This window comes from Gekko japonicus, unplaced genomic scaffold (genome assembly GCF_001447785.1).
Source record: "Gekko japonicus isolate JY-2015 unplaced genomic scaffold, Gekko_japonicus_V1.1 scaffold1142, whole genome shotgun sequence".
In the NCBI taxonomy this organism is placed as follows: domain Eukaryota; kingdom Metazoa; phylum Chordata; class Lepidosauria; order Squamata; family Gekkonidae; genus Gekko; species Gekko japonicus.
This window is the reverse complement of record NW_015171537.1, coordinates 110,503-137,012: the sequence shown is the minus strand read 5'-3', so window position 1 is coordinate 137,012 and position 26,510 is coordinate 110,503. Positions and strand designations below refer to the sequence as shown.

The 26,510-nt window shown below is 45.3% G+C and overlaps 1 protein-coding gene across 1 annotated transcript in view; it reads right to left on the bottom strand.

Annotated features, from left to right (window-relative positions):
• Window positions 1-26,510, bottom strand: part of LOC107117485 (astrotactin-2-like) — a 490,835-nt gene that overhangs the window by 382,901 nt on the left and 81,424 nt on the right. The window contains exon 3 of the mRNA XM_015419611.1: window positions 24,212-24,361. Coding sequence (XP_015275097.1) covers window positions 24,212-24,361 — 150 coding nt within the window. The remainder of the gene's footprint in view (window positions 1-24,211; window positions 24,362-26,510) is intronic.

Genomic DNA, 26,510 nt, shown 5'->3' with positions numbered 1-26,510 from the left:
GAGCCCAGGACTTTACACTGGTGAACGTTCCAGTGATGGTCAGATTCTGAGTGATGCTGGTCTTTTTGCATTTCTGTTGGTCACTCTGACATTTCTCCAGGCCCCTTCCCTAATTTGGTTAGCTGGCTTCTATATAACCAACAAGGAAGTAGTGCCTTTCTGTCTCCTGGGCAAATCCCTTCCATGTTCCAGTGATGGTCAGATTCTGAGTGATGCTGGTCTTTTTGCATTTCTGTTGGTCACTCTGACATTTCTCCAGGCCCCTTCCCTAATTTGGTTAGCTGGCTTCTATATAACCAACAAGGAAGTAGTGCCTTTCTGTCTCCTGGGCAAATCCCTTCCAATTAAAGGATGAGATTGGTTAGAACTTGGGTCAGGGCTTTTTGAGATACTATAGATCAGCTGGTTTCTGATTAACAGTGATGCTGGGTTCTTATGAAACATTAAAGAAGAGAAGAGATTGGACTTATACCCCATGGCCCTTCACTACCCAAAGGAGTCTCAGAGCGGCTTACAAACTCCTTTCCCTTCCCCTCCCCACAACAGACACCCTGTGAGATAGGTGGGGCTGAGAGAGCTCTGACAGAAACTGCTCTTTTTCAAGAACAGCTCTTATCAGAGCTACAGCTTGCCCAAGGCCATCCAGCCAGGTGCTAGTGGAGGAGTGGGGAATCAAACCCGGTTCTCCCAGAGTAGAGTCTGTGCACTCAACCATTACACCAAACTGGCAAATTGGCAAACTGGCTAAAGAAACTTAAATTTCAACATCACAACTAACAGGATTTTTCAAGATGTTTGAAAATTGGTGGGCGCACGGGTTGCGGCAGAAGGGAGCCTCGCCTAGTGTGCAAAAATACCTGGGGCCGGCCCTGGGGAACAGAATGCTTGCAAGAGTGAGACCAATTACCTCCCTGCCTCCTATGTCTGGGAACGTCTCTGAAGTGAATGGAACATATCAGCAAAACTACATAATAAAATGCAAGTCAATAAATTAGTCAGCCATCCTCCTCTCCCCCATCCCTAATATTTCAAAATAAAATATGTGATTGCATCCATGTAAGAAACAGAATCTTGCACTGCCACAGACTCAGGTGCACCCCTGCTGATTTTTCAAGACAGCTCTGACACCTTGCCAGGCTATGCAACACTTTGAAAAGGGGCTGAGCTCTGTGGGTTTGGCAGAGTCTGCGGGTTTACACTGCTTCCATATTCAGCCCATATTGCTGCCCTGCAATATATGTAGTGCAGGCAGGTGTGGTGTCAAAGACTACAGAGGCAATGCCCAATCAGAATCCTCAGATACACTTCTGCTTTCAGAGAAGTTTTCCAAATGTGAAAGATTCATATACAGACATTGCACCCATCCCTTCTTTTTCCAAGCCAGCCAAACTCAAAAGGCCATATTCAAAACAGACTCAGGGTTCTTATCATCCATTCCTAGAACCAGATGGGGGAATCAGCCAGAGCTCAATGAATGTCAGGCAGAAGACACTGTTCTTCTCAACAGGCAAGAGAAGAACAGCAGGAACTTGGTACAGATACCAGGCTCGGACAATCAAGAAGCTGATAAAGTCCCAAAGCCCAGCATCTCTCTGCATCTGCCCACAGAGGGCTATGAGGACTGAACACACTCACCAAACTACGTCACCATACTCAGACCATGAAGTTCCTTGGTTCGATTTCTTTATTTCATTTATTTTTTTGCCAGTTATTTTGCCTTTCTGCCCAATGGGGACCCAAAGTGACTTATATCATTCTTCTCTCTCCCATTTTATCATTACAACAAAAACCCAGTGAGGTGGGTTAGGCTGAGAGGGAGTGTGACTAGCCCAAGGTCACCAAGCAAGCTTCCAAGGCAGATTGGGGATTTGAACCTAGGTCTCCCAGTCTGATGCCCTAACTCCTACTCAACACTAGCTCTCAAGCCCTACAGCCCCTAATCCAACCACATTCTAGTACTCCAGCAAACTCAGGGGTAGGGGTGGGGGTGTCCTAGGTTCTTGCGTTCTCAGTATAAAATTAGTTACATATAATGAAGGCACCCCAAAAGAAATTAAGCAGGAAGTAAGTGCTGTGGTGGCTCAAGTGGTTAAGATGCTAAACTGCAAGCTGTGGAAGGTCAGTAGTTCAGCAGTTCGAGACCTGAGTTCCCGCATGATGGAGTGAGCTCCCATCTCTAGTTCCAGCTCCTGCCAACCTAGCAGTTCGAAAGCAAGAAATTGCAAGTAGATAAATAGGGACCACTTCGGTGGGAAGGGAACAGCGTTCCGTGCGCCTTGGTGTTTAGTCATGCCGGCCACATGACCACGGAAACGTCTTCGGACAGCGCTGGCTCTTCGGCTTTGAAACGGAGATGAGCACCGCAACCCTAGAGTCGGACTCGACTGGCTTTTGAGCAAGGGAACCTTTACCTTTACTTAAGTGCAATTTTTCTCTAAAGAACCTTGCTTTTCACGAAGCAGCATAAAAACAGAAAAACAATCCTGTTTTATCACACCACTAGTCCATCTAGACTAGCATCCTGTTTCACACAGTGGCCTACCAGTTGCCCTAGAAGACCAACGCACAGCCCTCCCTTGATGCCGCCTCCCAGCACTGGAACTTGGACGTTTATTGCCTCTGTTTATGGAAGTTCCCTTTTGCTCAGCATGGTTAGTAGCCACTGATGGACCTCTCCTCCAAGAATACAACATGCTTTTAATGCTATCTACATTTGTGGCCATCGCTATGTTCACTAACAGTGAATTCTACAATTTAATGAATAATTGAGTAAAGCAATATTTCTTTTTGCCTGCCCTGCTCATCAACTTCATTGGGTACCCCCAAGATCTATTATGGGAGAAAGAATGGATGGGAATGGCAGTCTCTGGCCCTGTGAGAATCCAGCATTTAACACAAAGTGAAGGTAACACTAGAATGTGAAAAGAAGATGCTCCATTCCCAGTATGCTGTGTTCATGCCCACATTGCCACAAGTCCTTGATGCTTCCCCATTGACAAATAAGAGCTAAAAGCATTAAGAGGTATAATCAATAATTAATGCATCCATGGCACTTTAAACCGGGTCTTTTTTGTTTTTATGTGATTTTTTTAGATCTCCCCTATGATAATACAGCCCTCCTTGCAATTTATTCCAGAAATGTAGCAAGATATAGATATCTGTAGACAGTGATTCCACAAAATGTACGGTGGACTTTTAGAGACTTCTGCAACAATAAACTAGTTAGGAAAAGCACAATAAACTAGATATCTCAATAAACTAGGCACATCTCTAAGGTGCAATTTCCCCCCTCCACAGACACCCATTCTCCCACAGTTTTATGAATGTCTCCATTTTCTGGAAAATGCTCTTTCCACAGAACTAAACTTTTAGCTCTGTAATTTTTCCCAAGGGAAACGGATTCTTCAGCCAATACCCTCACAATGCTGCCTATCTGCTGATGTATATTTTAAGAAGTTTAAGTAGGCAGTTACAACCAAGACAACACATGGGCCAAGAGAGCATTTAATGGACTGACAACCCACATTCACACACACATCTACACAACAGAGAAGGGAGTGAGAATGCTTCTCAGATGTGTCCAGCCTGCAATACCATTGCTTGCCACTCCTTTGCCCTCCATTTTCATTTGGCCATTGGTTGCGTTTCCATGATGGATGGTGCTGACAAGTTGAATTACCCAGGCTGCACATCTCTGGAGAGTCGGCAACAGAGATACTGTGTTTTCTGATTATCTAGAACCTAAACAGGATTTTAAAACATGGGCCAGGGAAGTGGGTTTACACAGGCAGGATAGAAAATTCTTGTCCTGGCTCACTGCAAAAAGATAATGTTTATTCATGAACCAAAGGAAGTCTCGTGGCACCTTAAACATTCATTACGGCATACTCTTTTATGCCCACTTAATCAGATATATGAAGTATTCCCAGACATGCATACACATCACTGATTTGGGGGGGCCTATCAACAGTGGGGTCAAAAGGTCATGCAATGCAAAAGATACAATCACATTAAGATGACTGATTGTTTTAAATATAATTGAAGGAATTAAGGATTTGTCCTGCTTCCTTCCTTTGAGCTAAAATTTGCAACCACTGCAAAGCATGGCATTGTTCATTGACCTGTCCTGGGAAATGCGGATTCAAACTAATTAGCCTTCCTTTTTGTCTGGGATACTTACTTGTTCAGTGACTCAAAGGTGTTTGTCAAATGGAAATGAACTTCTGAGAACGGACAAACACCCTCCATTTATCTTAATGGCTCACCTGTTTCTTTGAAGTACTAACAAAGACCGCCTCTTAGATTTCTAATCTCATGTAGGAAATTAAGTTTGGGGCACTGCCTGCTTGACATAAGCATATTTATTGAATTTCAGCTCCTGAGGAGATTTGTTTTACTAGCCACCTGAACATGGGGAATTGAGTTAGCAATGGCTTGGGAACCCATATCACTTGCGAGGTCACCAAATTCTCCCCAAGTACAGGCTGTGTGCAACAAGTCTGTATGAGGGAATTGGCAAGGAGACAGGTCTAGGCTCAGTGGAAGTTTGGTGCTTGCCAAATAAGGACCAAGCCAGAAGACAGTTCAGGAGATAGGAGACCAGATCTTTAGAGGGTTTTGTTCACTTGTTTGTCACAGGAAAGTCATTAGGATGGGGGGAGGGCTGGAAACAAACTCCTCCCTACACTATTTTCCTCACCTCAAATTGCCCCCTGGAGATTAGTTATTGGGGGGAAATATGCCTCATGATTGCCTAGTTTCCCCTAACTGCGTGAATCTCTTGGGGGACCTTTGAAGGCCAAGGCACCAGTGAGAAAATACAACTGTTGTGGTTGTGTTTTCATATTCTATCATATACATCTGTTTACTTGTGTTTTGTTATTAAAATTGATTATTTTCCCCCTTTCTGAAAAAAAATTCATTCTTTCAAATGGACTTTAAGGTAATATAGAGCTGTGAGGTAGGTAGGCTGGGATAAGAGACAGCAGTTGGCCAAAGGTCACCCAGGGGGCTTCATGACCCAAAGCAGGGATCCAAGTCCAACATTCTAACCAATACACCACACTGGCTCCCCTTCCCTTCCAAAAATTGTCCCCTTTTAGATACAGGAGCCTGATGGGGAAAATCTCTCTTTGCCCACACTCCATAGCATCTGCTAGAGATGCATCTCAATCACGGAGATCTCCTCTCTAATCTTATTTGCTGTTTTACAAGCTTGTTAATCCACTCAATACACTAAATTGAGCCACTGGCCCCAGAGGGCGTAATTCCATTTTGTAGACAAGAAAGAAGACAGCTTTGGGGGGGGGGGGTCCTTCTCCATCATCACCACCCTTTCCAACATTGCAGAGGCACCAGCACACACACGTGGTTGAAGGACCACTGCAAATAAAGACTCCACCCTGATGGATCACACCCTAATGCCTCAAAGACAAGAGAATACCTAGAAATATAATAGGAATATAACTGTACTGCTATATAAATATAATGCTGCACTGAACCTATGAACACGGTGTATTCTGGGTATGAAGTATATCAACCCTAAATCGGTTTAGGAGCTCAGCTTGGAGAATCCAAGCCACTTTTCTCGATCGCTTGTAAAATGTACCTCAGTCGTATCCTAACTGTTGTTATGCACACACCCAGACTTCTGATTCAAATGAACTAATCCTGTTTCCCGTTGGATAATCTTTTTACATTTTATAATTAATATTTGGTCAGCAATTTCCATAGCTAATATTGATAAAGTGATCAAGACAGACCAAATCTGACATAATTTTAGTTCCTGGCTAATGAATCTCCCAGTTCTGTGTTTAGGATTATGGGAAGGAAGAAATGGTTTGGTTCAGTTCTTTTGTTGGTTTAGCTGTTTTATACACAATTTGACCAACATTAATTTGGGGGGGGGGACACACTATACATTTATCATGTGAAAACTCTCTAAACAGAATGAGTTGAAGCTTAAGACAGAATCCATTCACATAGACTCCCAAGAACACTAAAGTAGTAACACAGCCAACCCTAACTACAAATTACATAGGATGGCGAGTACACCTTGGAACTTGCATAAACTTCAGCTCATTCAGTTGAGCGAGCTTCCAGGATTCCCCCCCCCCCCCCCCCCCCCCCCCCTGCCCCTGCCCAGACAAGTTCAGGGAGTGCACAGCTCCCTGATTCCAAAGGCTGAAAAGCATTGCTGACTTTTGCCCTGGAGACGAACTCATGTACAGCTCCCTAGACAAGTCCCCCCCCCCAAAAAAAAGGCACCACTCCTTCTGAGCTATGATTAGAGTCCCCAGGACTTAGATAAAAAACACTTTCAGGGTGTGTGTGTGCACAAAAATTCAGTTGTAATGTATTGGAAAACCGCTCCTCACACACACACACACACACAGAGTCCCCAAAAGAGATTTGTTTTCTACACTGGAAAAAATTATAATACGCACAGAAACACAAATTTCATACCTCCCAGGAAGCTAACAGTGCAATCATAAGGAGAATTATTCCAGTCTAATCCCATTGAAATGAATAGGTTTAGACTGGAATAACTTTCTTTAGGATTGCACTGGAAAGGACTAAGTGGAAAAATACTATTTTAAAGAGCACCATACATGGCTGCTGGAAGCCATTTTTTATGTGTGCAACTGGCACACCAGCTGCACCTGACCACAAATTACACTAGTTTCCTCTGAGGGAAAGTGAAAACATAACTCCCCACCAGTGTTCCCTCGAAGCTGAGTTGGTGTGAGCTAGCTCACAGTTTTTTAGCCTCCAGCTCACAGATTTTTGTCTTAGCTCAGGAAGGAGGGCTCCAGAGCAAACTAATTGATGCAGTAGCCAAATCACTTGCTCACAACTTTAATGCCAGTAGCTCACAAAGTAGAATTTTTGCTCACAAGACTCCACAGCTTAGAGGGAACATTGCTCCCCACCCCCCCAACTCAGGACCTATGACATTAATCTTCTAGCCCTCTTGGTGGCTCTGGTGAGGGCAGAAAGACAGGGTATGCATTTTGTAAATAAATAAAACAATAAATAAATATAGGCTAAAGAGGCTCTGGTCCTCATAGAAAGTCAACACATGAGTGAAGCATTCCTTCCTTGACACTGGGGCCAAGTTTGTAGTTTGTCCCAAAATATATATTTCACAGCCTAAAGATGGCAACAAGATCCTGGAGACTAACTGATGGCCAATGAGAATGAATCTTCTTGTGCCTTTACTGTTGTTAAAAGGCATATATTACAACACTGACTAGATATATACCCACCTCCTGCAATCCAATGGATTGAGGACCTTACAACCTCATCAAGATTTGAACAAATGACATAACAGATGACAGGTGCACGTGGACATCTTTTGTAGAAATTTGGAAACCTTTTATAGATGCTTATCTGTAGACTCGCCATCATTGTTGGGGGGTTTGTTTCTCTCTCTCTGACGGAAGACAGGAGGGCCTGGCGTGATGTGGTCCATGGGGTCGCGAAGAGTCGGACTCGACTGTGAGACTGGACAGCAACAACTCTCTCTCTCTCTCTCTCAGCAAGTCACTTCTGACTTATGCCAACCCTATGAATCAATGGCCTCCAAAACTTCCTATCATTGACAGCCATGCGCAGGTCTTACAACCTGAAGATCACAGCTTCCTTGATTGAGACAATCCATCTCATGTAGGGTCTTCCTCTTTTCCTGCTGCCTTTAACTTTTCCCAGCATTTGGTACCCTTTCCAGTGAGTCTTGTCTTATAATGTGACTAAAGTACAACAGCCTCAGTTTAGTCATTTTTGTTTGATCTGATCTAGAACACACTTATCAGTCTTTTTGTTGGTCCTTAATATCCAAAAAAACCTCTCCTCCAACACCACATTTCAAATGAATAAACTTTCTTCCTGTCAGCTTTTCTTCCATTTGGGGGTGCAATGAAAAATTATTAAAGGCCAGAAAAGGAAAGAAAGCAACACAATCAAGAGGAAGATACCTAGAGGGAAGTCTAGGCACCCCCATCTCTGCCCCAATGTCATTAAGGTATGTGTGGGATGCTATAGGAAAGGTGCTTGTAATTACCCAGTATAGAATACAGAATTTGTCTGGCTCTTAAGATCTCGATCATTACATCTTAAGCAGAAGTTCTTTTGAGCTGTGCTATCTGGGACAGTAGTTCAAGGACTGCAGTATAACCTTTGTGGGCTTTTGCACAGGGATGGTGAGAGCCCAGGACTTGGGGGGAGGGGGATAGCTGAAAACAAGTAAGGCTGATAAGGCTTATCAGCATGCCTTGTCTCCACTTTACAGAGCTATGAAACCTCTGTTGGGAAAAGACAAGGGTTTTTTCCCTCCCCCAAGAGTTCACCAAGAAACCTCAGAAATACCAAACCAATTCCCCAGTTGAGTCAAGGAGACTTTCTCTCTCTCAGTCGAATACTACAGCTTAGCAACAGCAAACCTGTGCTCTATCTGCACTGTGATCTAAACAGGATTACAATGACACACATCTTTTCACAGATGTTGCATAAATAGGACCCATTTGTCCCTTATTGCATCATGTTAACATGAACACTTTTTCATTGTTATCTGGAATACGAATGGCATTGCAAATAACGAAGTGTCATAAAAATAGCTGATCTCATACCTTCTAATAGCTGCCAAAACAGCTATAGCTGCTAATTGGAAATGCACAAATGCACCTACACTTAATATATGGCAACGTAAGGTATGGGATACACACATAATGAAAAGAATTACATATAAGATGAATCAATTGGAAAAATATCCTCCTTCCTCAAATTTTGTAGAAGTGTGGCCAATAATATTGAACTATTTGATGCAGATGGGAGTGGCTCCAAAAAATTGAAGTACTTAACTGAAATGCAATATTAAGGATGTTTATAGGTTGCAAGATACGATGTTTGGCATTGCTTATTTGCTTTCTGTTTCAATTGTCTTTGTTGTTTGTTAGGTTATTTTTTGTAGTATGTTTTGTGTTTGTGTATTTGTTGGGTGTACTAAATATAAACTGTCAAATAAAATTCTCAAAAAAATAGTATAAGAGAAGCAAAAGAATTGGGAACACCAGCAATGAAAATACAAAACACAAAAAGGTTCACCATGAGATTATCTGAAGGGGAGGGGCATGTTTGTATATCCCTGCAGAAGGGTAGAGAAGGAAAATAAAGTTCTTAGCTTGTGAGACTGTAAAATAGCAAAGTTCTGTAGGGGAGGAGCCACAGTTCAAGTGACACAGCAGAGCCCTTGCATGTGGAAGTACCCTGGTTCAATTCCTGGCTTCTCCAGCTATAGGCAGTGGGTCTAGGTAAGAGAGACTTGTGCCTGAGACCCTGGAGAATCAGTCAGTCAACAACAGCAGGTTAGACAGACGACAAGTCTGACTCAGTTTAAGACAGGTTCATGTGTTCACTTTACATGCATCATGGCCATAATCACCCATAGTCCAAAGCTCATTTTGACAAAACACATAAAGCATTACACAAAATGAGGCGGGTGTGTGCATACAGAAAAGGAGAGATTGTAAACATCAGCACTATAAGGCTATCGAATGCAAGACCAAGCAGTAGGCCTGTCTTCTTTCTAAGCACAGAAAGACAACACAGCCTTTAACAGGTAACTGAGAAGCATAGAAAAGAAGAGGGACCGACAGAAAGATTGAGTCCCTTCTCCTCCCCCCAACTTTAAAAGGAGAAAGGTCAGCAAAGAGCACAAAAAGTCACCCGCTAGCCTTCAGGACCAAGAAAGAAACCCACCCCCATGCCCAGACCCACTTCAGCCTCTCTGCCTTCCCCTTCTCCATTCCCTGGCCCCCACACCTGCCTCCAAAGCAGGATCTTTCAGTGAATTACGGCACAGCAGAGGCCTCAGAAACACATTAAGCACAGCCCCTATCGGCAGTAAATTATTCCCTGAGGCAGAAAGATCTATTAATCACTTATTTATTTTAAAAGGGAAAGGAGCTCATTTAACCTTTTTATTTACCTTTGGCAGTCAAGATAAACACCTTATTTCAGCACCAGCTCTTATCCGCCTAACAGCTTAATACTTCTGGGGCTAGAATCCGCCAGCTGCTTGTAAGCCATTTTCCTTTGCTATTCCTCCCCCTCCCCTTCCATTGTAAGTACTTTTCAGTTGTTCAGCACACTATTGGTAGAATATTAAAGACTATTCCCTGAACCTACAAGACAACTACAAGGGCTGTGGTACTTCTGGAATCCTAAGGCTTTTAAAATAAAAATAAAAAGAAGTTTCTAGCTCTTAACAGTACATACATTTATTTGGGGTGGGGGCTGCAGTGGATGCTAGACACACAACAAATTTGTAGAATTCTCATCAGGTTTGTGATGTCTATATTATGAATGGGCACAAACCAATTTACAAACTGAAGTTTGTCACCAACCAGGCCCAGTTTATTGTTTGTGAACCTTGGTTCGTGCAATTGTTTTCCCCACAAACTGGTTCGGTTTTCACCAAGGTTCATGCAGTTTGTGGGAGCAGATCATAGGCCAGACATGCTGGCAATCAGGCAAAGGGAACCCTTTAAAGTCACGCCAGTACGACTCGCCAGTGAGCTCAAAAGGCATTTAAATGTTTTTGGAGTTGACTTGTGTGAGTCGTGCTGCCATAACGCTGTGACACAAGTGAGCTCAGAAGGCCGTCTGAATTGACTTGTGAGTTGTGCCACTGATGTGGTGCAAGTGAGCTCAGAAGGCATATAAATGCCTTCTGACAACTCACTTGTACTGCACTGCCTCTGTGGCATGAATCATGCAAGTCAACTCAGAAGGCATTTAAATGCCTTCTGAGTTGATTTGAAAGTTGCACTGTAGTAGTGGCCACAGCGTGGCTTGCAAAAGCCATTTTAAGGGAATGTGCTCCCTTTAAATGGCTTTTGCAAGCCATACCATATCACAAACCTTATGAACCCAAACCAGTTCGAGAACCAGGGAAGATCTGTCCCAGTTCATGATTCATGAGACCCCCACAAACCTTCATGAACCTCCAGTTTCCTGGATCATGCACATTCCTAGTCTATATATATATAAAATGTATGTATTATGAGAATACAAAAGTATGCAAAGTGTATGCAATGAACTATGCAACTACGTTTAAGTCCAGCTATTCACAAATGTATTTAGAATGTGTTTATTTATAAATAAACATAAGAACATAAGAGACGCCAATGTTGGATCAGGCCAAAGGCCCATCCAGTCCAACACCCTGTGTCACACAGTGGCCAGAAATACCAGGTGCCATCAGGAGGTCCACCAGTGGGGCCAGGACATTAGAAGCCATCCCACTGTTGACCCCCCCAAGCACCAAAAAGACAGAGCATCACTTGCCCCAGAGCCCCTATCTATACCTTGTGGCTAATAGCCACTGATGGACCTCTGCTCCATATGCTTATCTAATTCTCTTTTGAAGCCGTCCATGCTTGTAGCCGCCACCACTTACAGTCGCAGTGAATTCCATGTGTTAATCACTCTTTGGGTGAAGAAGTACTTCCTTTTATCCATTCTAACCCGACCAATCAGCAATTTCATTGAGTGCCCACGAGTTCTTATATTGTGAGAAAGACTTGCTCTATCCCATGCATAATCTTATAAACCTCGATGATGTCACCCCTCAGTCGTCATTTCTCCAAGCTAAAGAGCCCTAAGCACTTTAACCTTTCTTCATAGGGAAAGTGTTCCATCCCTTTTATCATTCAAGTTGCCCTTTTCTGCACTTTTTCCAAAGCTATATTATCCTTTTTAAGGTGTGGTGACCAGAACTGCACACAGTATACCAAATGAGGTCATGCCATTGATTTATATTGGGGCATTATGATATTGGCTGATCTGTTTTCAGTACCCTTCCTAATAATCCCCAGCATAGCATTGGCCTTCTTTACTGCAGTCACACACTGTCTCGACATTTTCAGTGAGTTATCTACTACAACTCCAAGATCTCTCTCTTGATCAGTCTCTGCCAGTTCAGACCCCATCAACGTGTATTTATATTTAGGATTTTTGGCTCCAATGTGCATCACCTTGCACTTGGCCACATTGAACCCCATTTGCCATGTTGACGCCCACTCGCCCATCCTTGACAGATCCCCTTGGAGTGCCTCACAATCCTCACTGGTTTTCACCACCCTGAACAACTTCGTATCATCCGCAAATTTAGCCACTTCACTGCTTACTCCCAACTCCAAAAAGGACTTGTCCTTTTATCCCATGATTTTTGAGCTTACTTAGGAGCCTTTGATGAGGAACTTTATCAAAAGCTTTCTGGAAGTCAAGGTAAACAATATCTATTGGGTCCCCCTTGTCCACATGTTTGTTCACCCGCTCAAAGAACACTAACAGGTTAGTGAGACAAGATCTTCCCTTACAGAACCCATACTGAGTCTTCCTCAATAGTTTTTGTTCATCTATGTGCCTATTAATTCTTTCCTTAATAATAGTTTCCACCAACTTACCCAATATCTAAGTCAGACTGACTGGCCTGTAATTTCCTGGATCTCCTCTGGAACCCTTTTTAAAGATGGGAGTGACATTAGCTACCTTCCAGTCCTCAGGAATGGAGGCAGATTTTAATGAAAGATTACATATTTTTGTAAGGAGATCCAGAAGTTCACATTTGAGTTCTTTCAGAACTCTCAGATGTATGCCACCTGGGCCTGGTGATTTATCAGTTTTTAAGTTGTCTATCAGTTTTAGGACCTCCTCTCTCATCACCTCAATCTGACTCAGTCCACTGCTGCTTCTGATGTTCACAAAACGGCCAGAGTCCATTTTATCTAATGGTCTGGATTATTTAAATACAAATGGCTCCCCCAAAGGAAGAAAAGATAATCCTCCATAAAGTGATCCTTTCACTTGCACTGGGGGACACTCTAGGTACTGTGGGAAGCAGGTACAAAACAGGCACTACACAGCCTTCAGACCACAGCCTATTTCTCTTTGAGATGCTTAGTTTGGTATCTGGGTTCCACGACTTCAGAAAACAATATGCAGGGGCTTACTTGACTATACAAAGTTTTCTATGTATAGAGGATTTTTTGTTTGTGTGATGGAACAGTAGATCCATAGTGTTGCACCTGAGCCCAGAATTAGGTCTAAATTGCTGCAGATCTTTAGGAATTCCAGTATGCCAGGCACTTTCAAGCATAATGAATTAAGATACTGGACGCACATGCACACACACAACTATCCCAATCACTTCTTGCAAGCAAGCCAGATGTCACAGTGACAATTGTTGCCACAGCAGCAGAAACATCACAAACAAGAGCAGAGCATGCCAAATTATCGGGAACTTTACCACAAATCTCAATAATTACTGAAAATGTGAACATACTTGGCTATTGGACAGATTGCAAATATCCCTCAAGAACAAGCTGTCATAGAACAATTGCCAGGAAACCTAAGAGTCTATATGATCAAGTTACAGAGACAGCCAGAATCACGAGAAAATTCAGATGGAAATTAGCCTGGTTGCCAAAACTTTGGCAATGTTTTGCAACTTGAATTTGTCAGTAGCTGGTAAAAAAATTGAATCAGTAAATACTAGGAGAGCATTCAAATGTCACAACAAATCATGGCTCATGGAAGTTCTTGGGGTTCCCCTCCCACAGCTCTGATACTGAAGACTTCCTGGTTAATCAAAGTTTGTTGTTGTACCTGAACCACAAATTGTGGTTTGTTCCTTGTCTGCAAAGCAGGATTAAACCATGGTTTGGAAACCTGGCTTGTAGCAAATATATATACAGTTTAGAGCTGAGGATAACAACAAGCTTTGGTTTCTGTGAACGAAGAAGTCTTAAGTACCAAAGATGTACAAGGGGTAGGAAGCTTACAAGCTCCAGTTTTCTAAGGCTTTATTCTTCTACAGTCTGAGCTATGGCTTTGTCTTCAAGTTAGAATGCAGTCTAAATATTTTATTTATTTATTATATATGCAGTCTTTCTCACTGGAATTCTAGGTAGATCACAAGTACAATATAACTATAAGCCAATTATAATATATGACAACATTTGAATGATAAGTTTTGAAACTAACAGCAAAGATTCCTAGTAAAACAAAGCCATTTAGTCAATCAGCAAGTGGATTACAAAATATGATAACATTTGAATCTAGCAGCAAAGATTCCTAGTAAAACAAAGCCATTTAGTCAATCAGCAAGTGGATTACAAAATATGATAACATTTGAATCTAGCAGCAAAGATTCCTAGTAAAACAAAGCCATTTAGTCAATCAGCAAGTGGATTACAAAATATGATAACATTTGAATCTAGCAGCAAAGATTCCTAGTAAAACAGGGAAATTCCTAGTAAAACAAGATTTCTGACAGGGGTCACCTTCCAAGCTGATACACTGCATCACATCTCACAACTCTAACCCTGTACAAGAATGCCCTCCTGGATAAATTCTGTTTTGCACATTTTGTGAAACAGAAATGTGGGGGGCCTTCCAAACAGCCTCAGGTAAACCATTCCATATTGTGGGAGCTTCCACAGAGAATGCTTGTGAATAGGCAACTGGCAATTTTATTTGCTTGCAGGGTGGAACCTTCAGAAACTTTTGCTCTGATGAGCAACGCTGTTGTAGCAAAACATAGCAGGAGATGCAGCCCTGCAGGTACATGAGTCCAATGTCATTAAGGACTTTGTAGGTGATGGTGAGAACCTTGAATTAAGGCTGGAATTCCAACTGGTAAGCAGTGGACTGTCTGCCAAGTGTGAGTGATATGCAGATTCCACTTAGCACCCAATAGAAGCTGAACTGCAGCGTTCTGTGCCAGCTGGAGTTTCTGGGCTGTCTGTACCTGCAGACCCATGCAGGATGCATTACTGCAGTCTAGCCTCAAAGAAACCACAGCATGGATCCATATAGCCAGGTCAGCTGAGTCAAAGTAAACGGCCTCTTTCAAGTGAAGTAGAGTTGGTAGAGAAACAAGAAACCTGGATCCAGAATCACCCCAAGGCTCTTAATCAAGTCAGTGAGAGACAACTTGACCTTATCGGAAGTAGGGAGTCCCATATCCTTTGGGGACTCAGCCATCCCCAGTCAACATTACCTCCAATGTGTCAGGTTTCAGCTTGTTTACCCTTAACCATCCAACTACAGGAGACAATGCTTTACAGACTCTATAATCACCAGGCGAATTAGATTTAAAAAAATGAGAGTTGGGTGTCGTCAGCATATTGATGGAACCCTATTTCAAAACAACCAATGCTTCCTCCCAATGGCTTCACATAGAGACTGAATAGTATGGAGACAAGACGGAACCTTGTGGAACCCCCCCCCCAAGGCAGGTCCCACACTGTAGAAGAGTTCTGGCCCTATGGAACCACTGAAACCAATCCAAAGGACATTGCTTCATGCCTACGTCTCAACAGGATGGCAGGATCAACTGTGCCAAAGGACGCCAATAAGTCTAGTCAGGGGTAATTTCCTGCAGGAGCGCACAGGAGCGGAGCTCCGGCAGTAAAGAGCCCAGGGGGCAGGCACATGCAACAAGCCCCACCCCCTGCTCCCAGCAGTCCTCAGTCAGAGCAAGAAGCAGCAAGGTAAGCTGCAGAGCTCCCCACCCAGCCCCCTAGTCCAAAACAGTCCAGTGGCACCTTTAAGACCACGTTTTATTCACGTACAAGCTCTCCCTCCTCTGTGAGGACAGATCTGCACGTTCCCCCACCCCCAATAGCTAGCAATCCAAAACAGTCCAGTGGAGCCTGAGTGGTGGGTGTTGCCTTCTGATACACTTCCGGTGATGTCAGGGGGTGTGACATATGCAAATAAGTTATGCTAATGAGTTATGCTAATGAGCTCCTGCACCTCTTTTTTTACGAAATGACCCCTGAGTCTAGTAAAAGCAGCAGAAAGGCATAGCCTTTTTATACATTTAGATGTAGATCATCTAATAGGGCCACCAGCACCATCTCTGTCCCATAGCCTGGCCTTAAAACAGACTGAAGGGGGGTCAAGGGCAGATGATTTCTTCAGGAAGGCCTGGAGTTGCTCTGCAACCACTTCCTGAACACATGAAACTGCCTTACACTGTATCAGACCCGTGATTCTTCAAGGCCAGTATTGTCTAATTCAGGAGTTCCAAATATGACATCCACTAACAACTTTCCCGAAATGTCTTCAGAATGTGTATGGGAACAGATGGGGTTTTTGCCTGGTAGAACCTGCCTGGCTACTAGTAATCTGACTGTTTGTTTGTTAGATTTATATCCCACCCTTCCCACAAGTGAGCTCAGGGTGGGTAACATCATAAACATTAAAAACCACTTATCACAGTAAGTACTGAAAACAGTTAAAAACAATTAAATACTTGGTGAAATATGCATTACATTATAGCCCTAACAGCTGGACTGATGGCAAAACAAGAGTCAACAACAGATAATAATAATGTCATTCTGCATGGGCAGAATTGGATGGCAGAATTTTTAAAACGTTATTTGGGAGCAGCTGCCACCGCTACATGACTGAAAGTAAACTATATTTATGCAAGAAAATATTTTTAAAAATATGTTCATTTAACAGGCATCTTGTGAAACAGAATTTCTACCTGAAATGTTGACTAGTTACTATTAGAGTTATGCATAACCTCATTCCCTAACATTTTGCAGTTGGTTCCATCTCCTGCAACAGCAATTTTGTGGTTACACCCACCATCATCTGTCAGAATCCCAAAAGTGCCCATGGGCCCCAAAGACTTGGGGACCCCTGGTTTACTCAGACTGGCAACAGCTCTCCAGGGCCTTTTCTTTCATTTTACCAATAAAAGGCAAATCAATGACCGGGCAATACTTTACCACATTATTGTGGTTTTTTTTCTCTAGCAACTTTTTTTTTTAAGTAATGGATGGATGACCCCTAGTTTTAGGGCACAAGGAAAGGTTTCCCAGCTCTGTGAATGATATATAATGGGTATTAGGGAATCTTTGATATGATCTTTGCGTGCTTTAAGTATCCATCTTAGGCAAGCATCTACCTCACAAGTGGTAGTCTTCACAGATCTCAGGATCCTAGGGGCATTCATTGCAGTAACTGACTCAAGTGACCCATAAAGTGACCGGATGTTGGGGGGAGGGGGACTCTTAATGTCTCAACTGCATTATGGTCAGTATCCAAGCCAGAGTGTATTTGAAAGAATTCCTCAGCAAAGAACTCTGTTAAGATACCACAACTAATTATCAGTTCCTGAGAGTTTACAGACTGGTGTCAAAAACTGGTGAGTTATTTTAAGCATCTGAGTTGTGGGCAAACTGGACGCCTCGACAGCAGCAGCAAAGCAGCATTTCTTTGAAACCATCACTGCACCTCATCGGTCTTCCAAGGAGTTCTATAGCATGGCCTACCTGTACACTTTTTCCACTATGGCTGTGGTCACACGGAACATTAGCCACGCTACAGAGACGGAAGATAGGCGGATTTTCCGGGTGTGATCACACCACCACATCTGGGAAGCGTAGAGCTCCTGTGCCAAACCCGAGGCTTCCCGCCGATGATGCGGGGTAAAAAACTAGTACCTCCGAGGTACTAGTTTCCGGAAACCGCAGGGCAAGGGCGGACGCCTGATTGCGTTTCTGGAGGAATCTTGTGGCATCCAGCGCCCGCCCATGTCCTGTTGTGAACAGGTTTTTTCCCCCAAGTCTCCACAGGATGCGCACAAGCGCCCAACGGTGCATGCGCACAAAGAGGCCCCCTCCCACTGCAGCCAGGCTTGCCGCCTCTAGAGGGTCGCTATGGCCACTGTCGCGCAGGGGGTTACAGCGGCTGTGACGAGGGGCCCCACCTCCCCCTCCATTGGCTATGCCTCAGAGGTCTGTTGGGGTCCAGAAGCGTCTGTCGCCCTCTCCGGTAAGCCCACCACCCGCCTTCAGATGTGCAGATATGATTGCTCAGTCATGCATATGCACAAACGTCAGTTTTTTTTAAAAAAAATCCATCCCGTTTGCCACGGAAGTGGCGCCTAGCAATTGCTGGTGTGATCGCGCCACCCCACTTCTTTGCCGCGCTGCAGGATGGTCGTGTGATCGGCACCTTCCCCCTAAACATGGGACCTCGACGGGACATCTGATCACGCAACTGCGCATTATTTTGCTGCGGAGTAAACCCCTTCTCCGTATGCACATCATCGCAAACTCCACAGGGAGACCTCAGTGCAGAGATGCGATTCATTGATTCCTCGTGTAAGCACGTCAAAAACAATCAGCAAAATAAAAATGACTCACCCGTGGTTATGTCTGATTACGCAGTGGCGGGCTGTGCCCGCAGCTTCCAAGGGCCGTGTGATTGCACAAATGCAGGTCAAATTCCTCCGGAGGAAATAGCCTCACTCCCCCGCCCTTTATTTATTTTTTATTTATTTATTTATTTCAAATTTATACCCCGCCCTCCCCAATAGGCTCAGGGCGGCTTACAGAGGCAAGGCAGAACCTTGCCATAATAAAAACATCAAATGCATAATAATACAAAACATCTAATACATCTTAAAATATCCTCAGTTAAAACATAGTACTCAATACTTCCAACAGTCCCAAGATAGCAAATCATAGGTCCAAAAATTCCGAGTGGTACCACGGCTAAATCTCACGGCTAGGGTTTCTTCAATATCCAGATGTTTCAGATGTTTCCTCAGGGCGGTGGTAGTATAGTAGGGGCGGCGGCTCCTACTCGAAAGCCTGGAGGAAGAGCTCCATCTTGCAGGCCCTGCGGAACTGCATAAGGTCCCGCAAGGCCCGGATTTCCGCTGGGAGCTCATTCCACCAGGTAGGAGCCGCCACCGAAAACGGCCTGGCCCTTGTAGCAGTTAATTTGATGTCCCTAGGGCCCGGAATAGTTAACAAATTTTGGGCCCCTGACCGTAGTGCTCTTAGGGGAACATACGGGGAGAGGCGGTCCCTCAGGTAGGCTGGACCCTGGCCATATAGGGCTTTATCTCGCCCATGTGACCGCCCCCTAAGCCAATTAGCATAAGCCCCTCCTTAACAACTCTTGTCATTTTGCACCAGAAATACTTCTTCGTAATCACCCCCCACATACAGAGATAACACAACAGTCAACAATTTATCTATCAGTGGGCATCTATTGTGAGCTTACAGTAGCAGCATACTCAGACCCTTGTGCCTCTTATCATCCTCTCAGCTACATTTATTACAAATTTCATACTCTGTAAAAGTGCTTGAGAGCTTGCACAAAAAATGACAAACAAAACCAAGTCAGGCAGCTTGTAAAATAGCCGAGATTTCCCTTTTTCATTCTTGCTAGTCTTTTGGTTTGATTTTTTTAAAGATCTTCTCTAGTGGGCAAAATAAACTTCCCACAGCTGTGTGAAGCCGGTCAACATCAGATGTAACAAACAACAATAGTGAAGTTTATTTGTAGAATATCTTTTTGGGGTTCTTTCTGCAGCCCGGCTATTCTGAGCTCTTCACAGCTTCTCTCTAAACAAAAGAAGGCGATTCCCTTTGCTCCCCATGGATTTCTGCAAGAAGAGCAATCCAACTGCAAGATTCTGAGAGGTTCGGCATTAATTAAGTTGAACTATACAAAATAATTACATGCGGGCACACACATCGTTCAAAGGCAGGTTGTCAGTACCTGGTAACAAAGTTGGATGCAAACTCCATCAGCATAACTGTCATGCGGCTGTTAGGAGGAAATAAACGCATCCCAAACGGACAATTTCATTTAGGAAGAGAGAGAAAAAAATGGATTGTGAAGGATTAATGAGCCAAAGGATTTGTGTTTTCAATTGGATGTAAAATGCAAACATACTAACTTGTGATATCATCATTTACCCTTAATGTTCAATAGAGTTCCAATTGCTATCACACCAGAGGGGCAATTAACCATGAGCCGTGAAAAAGAGAACATTCCAAGTGGGAGAGGGGCTTGGGAACAAATGGAGGAGAAAGGCTGAAACACAGCAGCAGTCAAGAACACATGGACAGACATGATAGGAAAAAACCCACTGATTTTGAAGGGGTGCCTTGACCCCTGATGCCCCAAACAAAGCTGACCTCATGTAGCAAATTGGTTGCCCAATAATGCATCAAAATCATGGATTCCGAATGGTGAGGAGGGTATTTCTATAAAGGTAACAGGGCTATGCTATAACCAAATGGTTCCGAAGCCACACAAAGAAAGCACTGTGAACTATACCACTGGTTATAGGACACATTACCTGTTTGTTGTATTTATTACCCCGCTGTCACTGAGCTGTTTTCTACCATTTTTCTACATTCTGAATCATATTCTATGCTAGCTTCAAATCTCTGTAATCCTGGTACTAGAACATTGCTTATTAGATATGTCATCTTATTGATTGCATAAGCTTACTCTGCAAAAGGTGGACATAAAATAACAATAAACCACTAAATAAACCATACATAAATAAATATCTGACACAGGCCAGCAGATGCAAGATCATGAAATGGGTTTGCATCACAATTCAGATAGCATGTTCTCCTTGCACATCAGTTTTTCAGCCTGCAGGTTAAGTGTCCAGATGAGTGTGGTTCGCAAACTGCTCCTTACGCCCCCTTGCCTTCAACTGAGCCACAGAAAAATAACCAAAGACTGTTTTCAGGCAAGAGAAGAAAGGTGGCCTTACCAACACTTCACATGTTTTTGTTTTTAATTTAACACATGTTTAATTTGTTTTTAATTTAACCTTTTACAAGAATCCCAAAACAACAGTCCCTTGTTCCCTCTTCCCACCCCTCCGCTCATTCTCACCCAAATAGTTTCATAGCAGTAGCCCAGCCATGATTTATAATGTAAATAAAACACAAGTTTGGTGGCACCTTAAAGAATAACAACATTTATTCCAGCTCAAGCTTCTATGAGTCAGAGCTCACAGCTCTGTACCTCAAAGTACAAAGGGAAGCAAAATGCTCAAGAGAAATCGGTGACTTCCAGGCCGGGGAGGGGTGCCGGCTGTGGATAGTTGAGGCAACTAGACCCATGGATGTGCTGTGCCAGACACTGATGCTGCTGCTACACGTTGGTGCATGTGGGGCAGGTCCCTTCAGAGGGATATCAGCACCTGGGAGGCTGGACTGCAAGCCACTATGTGACCTTTGTGCAGCCTGGAGTCACCTGAGGATGGTACCTGGGGCTCCTTTTACCTTCTGTGGTCAAATGGTGCCAGCTCTGAGCTTTGTTCATGCTCAGAATGTGGCAAGCCTGTTCTTGGGAGGCAGAGGGTGGGGTGCACATGGGAGGGGATACTGGGGGTGGGGCCTCACCTACCAGAGATTTTGCAGTGCAGCTCTGTCTCAGTTGTTATCCTTAGCAGAACATGGGAGCCCCTCTGTAGCCCTTGCATCTGACAGCTTGGAGGGGGGGGGGGGGGGCAGTTTCTGGTATTTGTGTGCCCCAGATGTGATTTGAAGACACTGCAAATGAATTGCAGGTTTCAGATCTTGGGGTGTTTGAAAGTCAGGCCATGCAGAGATGAAGTATGGCAAAGAAATCCAGTTTCTAAAGTGAAATCTGAATCTGATGGCAAAAGAATCCAAAACTAAAATAGAGAGGGAGAAGGGGGGGGGAGAGCCAGTATGGTATATGTATTTTTTCTCATGACTATGTCAGATCGGGGGGGGGGGGTTTGGGGGGGGTGGCAATATTTTTTGGCAAAGGGAAAATGAACCCGGCTCCTAGATCCAAAGAAAATTTGTGAAGGCCGGGACTAGATGGAGCCTTGGTCTGATTCAGCGTGCCTCATTTTACATTACATCTGAAAGCTACTAATCATGTACTTCATCAGTCACCACTCTGTGCAAACACAAGTCAATGCTGACCAGCAGTAGTGATGCAGCCTGGCCACAGTCAGTCACATGTGGGTGAACAGATCTTTGTGTATTGGGGGGGGGGGGGCAGCCTTTTCAAAGGATTTAAACCTGAATTAGATGGGGAGGGGAGGGCTGGGCTGGGGCAAAACAATGCCTGGGACCCGCAGGAGCCTTCCTGACCCTCCCCTTTCTCCATCTCATTGCCACTGCAAACATCGGCTTGAATAACCAGAGACAGCAAAATGAACTAAATCATTTAAAGCAGTTAAAGAGAAGGAACATTTTCTCCTCACTAAGTGAATAATTTATGGCCTGAGCTATCATAATAATAATATAATAGTAATAAAAGAAGTGTTCTTCAGGCCTGTAGTACAGGAAAACGTACACAGAATAAAAAAGATCACATTTCAGGCTCATAAATAAATGAAAAACAAAAACCAACAGTAAACAGAGAAGGAATTGAGAGGTTTCTCTTCCCTCCGGCTTCCAATCACCAGCACAGAAAATGCAAGTCCAGCCACACCACGCCAAGTTCACCACTTGGAATATTGCAGAGCAAAGGCTCCTGCAGGACCACAACTGAGCAGGCAAGCAAACAGCCATGAGGGCAGCGATGGGGGGAGGGGGAGAGAGTACTGTCACCTGCTGTCATCCCCCCCCATCTCATCAAAAGATGACCCCACTCCCCCCAGAAACACTAGTGGGCAAGGAACTTCTCCTACCTCATCCCAACAAAAAAGTAAACCTGTCTCCCTTATAGCTTCTAGCCCTTTCAGTACACTGCAAGTGTGTCAATGCAGAACCAATATTCTTTTTTGGCCTGGGCCTTGGTAGAATTTGAGAATGTACAAATAGAATTTTTTCTAGGAGCATCCAAAAGATCTCTTCACAGGCAAACAGTGTGGCTAACAGTCTTAGAATGGAATATAAGAGGCACACAGAAAGGGGATGCAAGAAGCTGCTATGCAAGATGGCCTTTGTTAACCACCTGAACCCACCAACCCCCAACACCCAACAGGAAAAGTGATGGGAAGATGCTGCTAAATCATGAAATGTCTGCTTGACTGGGCAGCTTCTGAGTTCATGACAGCTCTGATTAGTAGAGGTACAAAATGAGATCACTTTGGATGAACCAGGGATTTCTACAAAAAAGAGAAGATCCTTTTTCATATATTGCATGCACCAGAACTGGCTGCTGTACAATATAGTAAGGTGAAAACAATGCAGGTGATGCACCTGGAGAAGGTGCAAAAAATTCTTTCTGTCACTGAAACCATACTCATGTTCATTGATTCAATGTACAATCCCACTGAAGCAACTGCATTTGACAAAGGAGCACAGAACCCAATTTTTAACATACTTGATGGTGCAGAAAACAGTTTCAGTACTGGAAATAACCAAACTGGACAACTTGTGAGAACAAATATTTATGATCACTGTAAACACTGTCCCCTGGAAGTTTCCTAACTGCCCTCTGGCTCCCAGACAGCAATGGCTCCCAAAACAGAGGAGCTGAAGTAGGCCTTGAAAATCCCAGCCACACTGAGCGCATTCAGCAGCCATGGCTGTCAAAGCAGGAAGACCCATACAGTAGTGATTTTGCCCATATATTGGCATTATACAGCACATGAATACAGAGGTTAAATGCATCGCCATTGCCCATCCTTGAGCTCTAACTCAATAAACAAACAGGAGAGTGGGGTACAAGGAATCAACACTGAACTAGGCTACCTCAAAGTTGCAAGACCACTATAATCTATATATCTAATAGTCAAGTTGCCCCCTGAGTGCGGATGGCTAAATCAGCGCTCCGGGGGCACTTGGGGGGGAGGGGGAGGTTTGTGCACACGTGGGCCAGTCCCCACGTGTGCACAAAAATCGAAAAAGTTGAAAAAAAATCGGGGGGATGTTTAAACCCCCCTGAAAGTGACAGAGCGTCCCCTGCGCATGCGCAGGGAACGCTCTGTAGCAGGCCGCGCCGCCGCCGCGCCGCCACCGCCTCCTCCTCAGAGCCGGGCGGGGGGGCACCTCCGCCTTGGAGCCGGGCAGGGGGGAGGACCGGCCTCGCCGCCGCCGCGGAGCCCGGCCGGGTCGGAGCCGGGCGGGGTGGGGGGTGGAGGACTGGCCTCTCCGCCGCAGCCTCGGGAGATTGAGGGGGGGATGGAAGAGACGGAGCTCTTCTCCCCCCCCACGAGTATCGCGGGTCCCCCTCTTGTAATATATAAAGCACTTTGAGCACTAAAAACACTATACAAATGCTAAATATTGCTTTTTATGTTATTGGTTCTTTTACAGCAACTAAAACAGAAAAACATAGGTCATATGCATGGTCCCTACAAGCTTCTACATTGCTTACAATAGCTGGGGAAGGATAGGGAGGATGGGAGAGCCCACATTCCAAAGTGACAAATTACCTCGAGGTCGGTTCCTCCGTTTCCGTCGTCCAACAGATGCGCTGCGTAGTGCTGGCTGGAGCTGACCTATCTCAATAGGTGTGTTGGTTCGAAAACTCTCCTTGAACTTTTGCATTAAGGACTCTACCGTTTCTTGAGTCACCTCTGCAGCTATAAAGGGGAGACAATGGGAGAGCAGAAGGTTAGAAGGACATAGGGAAACAGAATTTTGTGCATCCTTTTCAAAGGCACTCACCCACTCCCCAAAACATAGCCCTGAGTTACCTAGCCTGGCAGCAGCCCAGCACGAACGGGGGAGTAAGAGAGGCCTGCAATAGTTTTAACAGCTGTAGAGCCGCGGAGTCGAGTGACTGGCGCGGCGGAGCTTTGTGATGACCCCGGTGGGAGAGAGGAGCACCGGTGAGGAGGAGAGCAGGAGAGGCTCGCAGTGGTTTATGATAGCCCGCAACAACTTGTTAACAGCCGAGCAACCGGTACGGCGAACCTCGGCGTGGTGAGAGCACGACTGAGAGGTGTTGGGGGAAGCCCCGAGAGCACCGGGCTCGACGGAGCCTATACTAAAGGGGCCCACGAGATAGTGCCCACGAGATAGCGCAGGGGTACCTGAGGTGTGCTCGGGGCCTAGCGAAGTCCATGGGCCCAAGTCTGGGGAGCGCGGAGCTGGCGACGACACAGCAACGTGCCGGGCAGTGAAGAGGGGCAGCTCGTTCCAAGACAACTGTGAGAGAGCCGATGGGGTTGAGCTGGTTCCAACCTGGCAGTGAGAGAGCCGGGAGGGAGCCCCTGCTTCGCCAGCTGTTCCCGGCGGCTGTGTGGCGATTGTTAAAACCTGGCAGTGAGAGAGCCGGGAGGGAGCCCCTGCTTCGCCAGCTGTTCCCGGCGGCTGTGTGGCGACTGTTCCAACCTGGCAGTGAGAGAGGTTAAATGCATCGCCAGGAGGGAGCCTCTGCTTCGCCAGCTGTTCCCGGTGGCTGCGTGGCGATCGTTAGGCCCATTGGATGAACGACAGCTGGGACTGAGTTGTAACATCATCAAAATACGATCAAGGGCCCCTGAGTGTGGAGTGGGGAATGAGGTTTGCGCCCGGACTGGAACGGGCAGCTCCAGAGCTGATGCGGGAGGCCTCAGTGCTTGGGCCGGGTCTCCGGGAAGAGCGAAAGGAGGATCTGCGCTTCTATCGGCTGGAGCCCCCCAGTGGCTGATATACAGAACTGCAGGCACCGGGTTGCTTGTGACTGGGGAGAAGACCATCTGGAGCCACCTGACTTCTTTCCTTCCTGGCAATGTGATTGCTATTGTTGCTGGTGGAATTTAAATGTTGGTGGGTTTGTTAAGGTAGGGTGAGTGTTTATGTGCTGCTATGCGAGAGTGGAGTGAATGTTGATTGTGTGGAAGGGTGATTGCTGCAAGAGGGTGAGTTAGGAGTCTCGGGGACCTGGTAGTGAAGGTCACTGTTTGTAATTTTTGTTGGTTGTAGCACTGTTATACTTGATAGCAGTAGGGTAGTTAATGGTTAGTACTGTTGAGTAAAGTACTTGTATTTTAGCCCGGTTTACTTGCCCAATTTGCAAGCCATGGGCGATCTGAGGCGTAGCGAAGATCGCCCAGTGGTGGACAGACCTGGTCATGCAATTCCGGTGCTCTTGGGGCGGGGGAAGTATAGCGGTGGGTCTAGGCAGTGTTTTAAGGGAAGGATGCGGAGAAGCAGAATGGCTCGGCACCCTTCCAGCCTGAGACCCATCCCAAGGGTGACTGGCAGTGGGGCTACGATGGAGTACCCCTCTCCGTCATTGGTGTTGTGCAATGCCAGGTCGATTAACAACAAAGCTGCTGTCCTTCGGGACTTTGTGATGGACCAACAAGCTGACCTGGCATGCGTGACCGAGACCTGGGTCAGGGAGGGGGAAACCGTTGCCCTGACCCAGCTTGCTCCACCTGGTTTCTCGGTCCTCCACCAATCACGGACAAAGGGGCGGGGGGGAGGAGTGGCTATTTTCATTCGAGAGGCTTCTCCTTCAGGGCGCTCCCGGCTGTGGAGATCGCGGGCATGGAGTGTGTCGGAGCGATGCTGGAGGCTGAGGAGAGTTTGGCGATTTGGGTGGTGTACCGACCGCCTAGCGCACCGGCCAATAGCCTGCCGTCCCTGCTGGAGGCCGTATCAGGCTGGGCGTTGGAGCACCCGTGGCTGTTGGTCGTGGGTGATTTCAACGTCCATGCCAAGGACGCGACCTCCAGCCGGGCTGCGGACCTAGTGTCGTCTCAGGTCATCACGGCCCCCATGCATCAGGCCGGTCATACG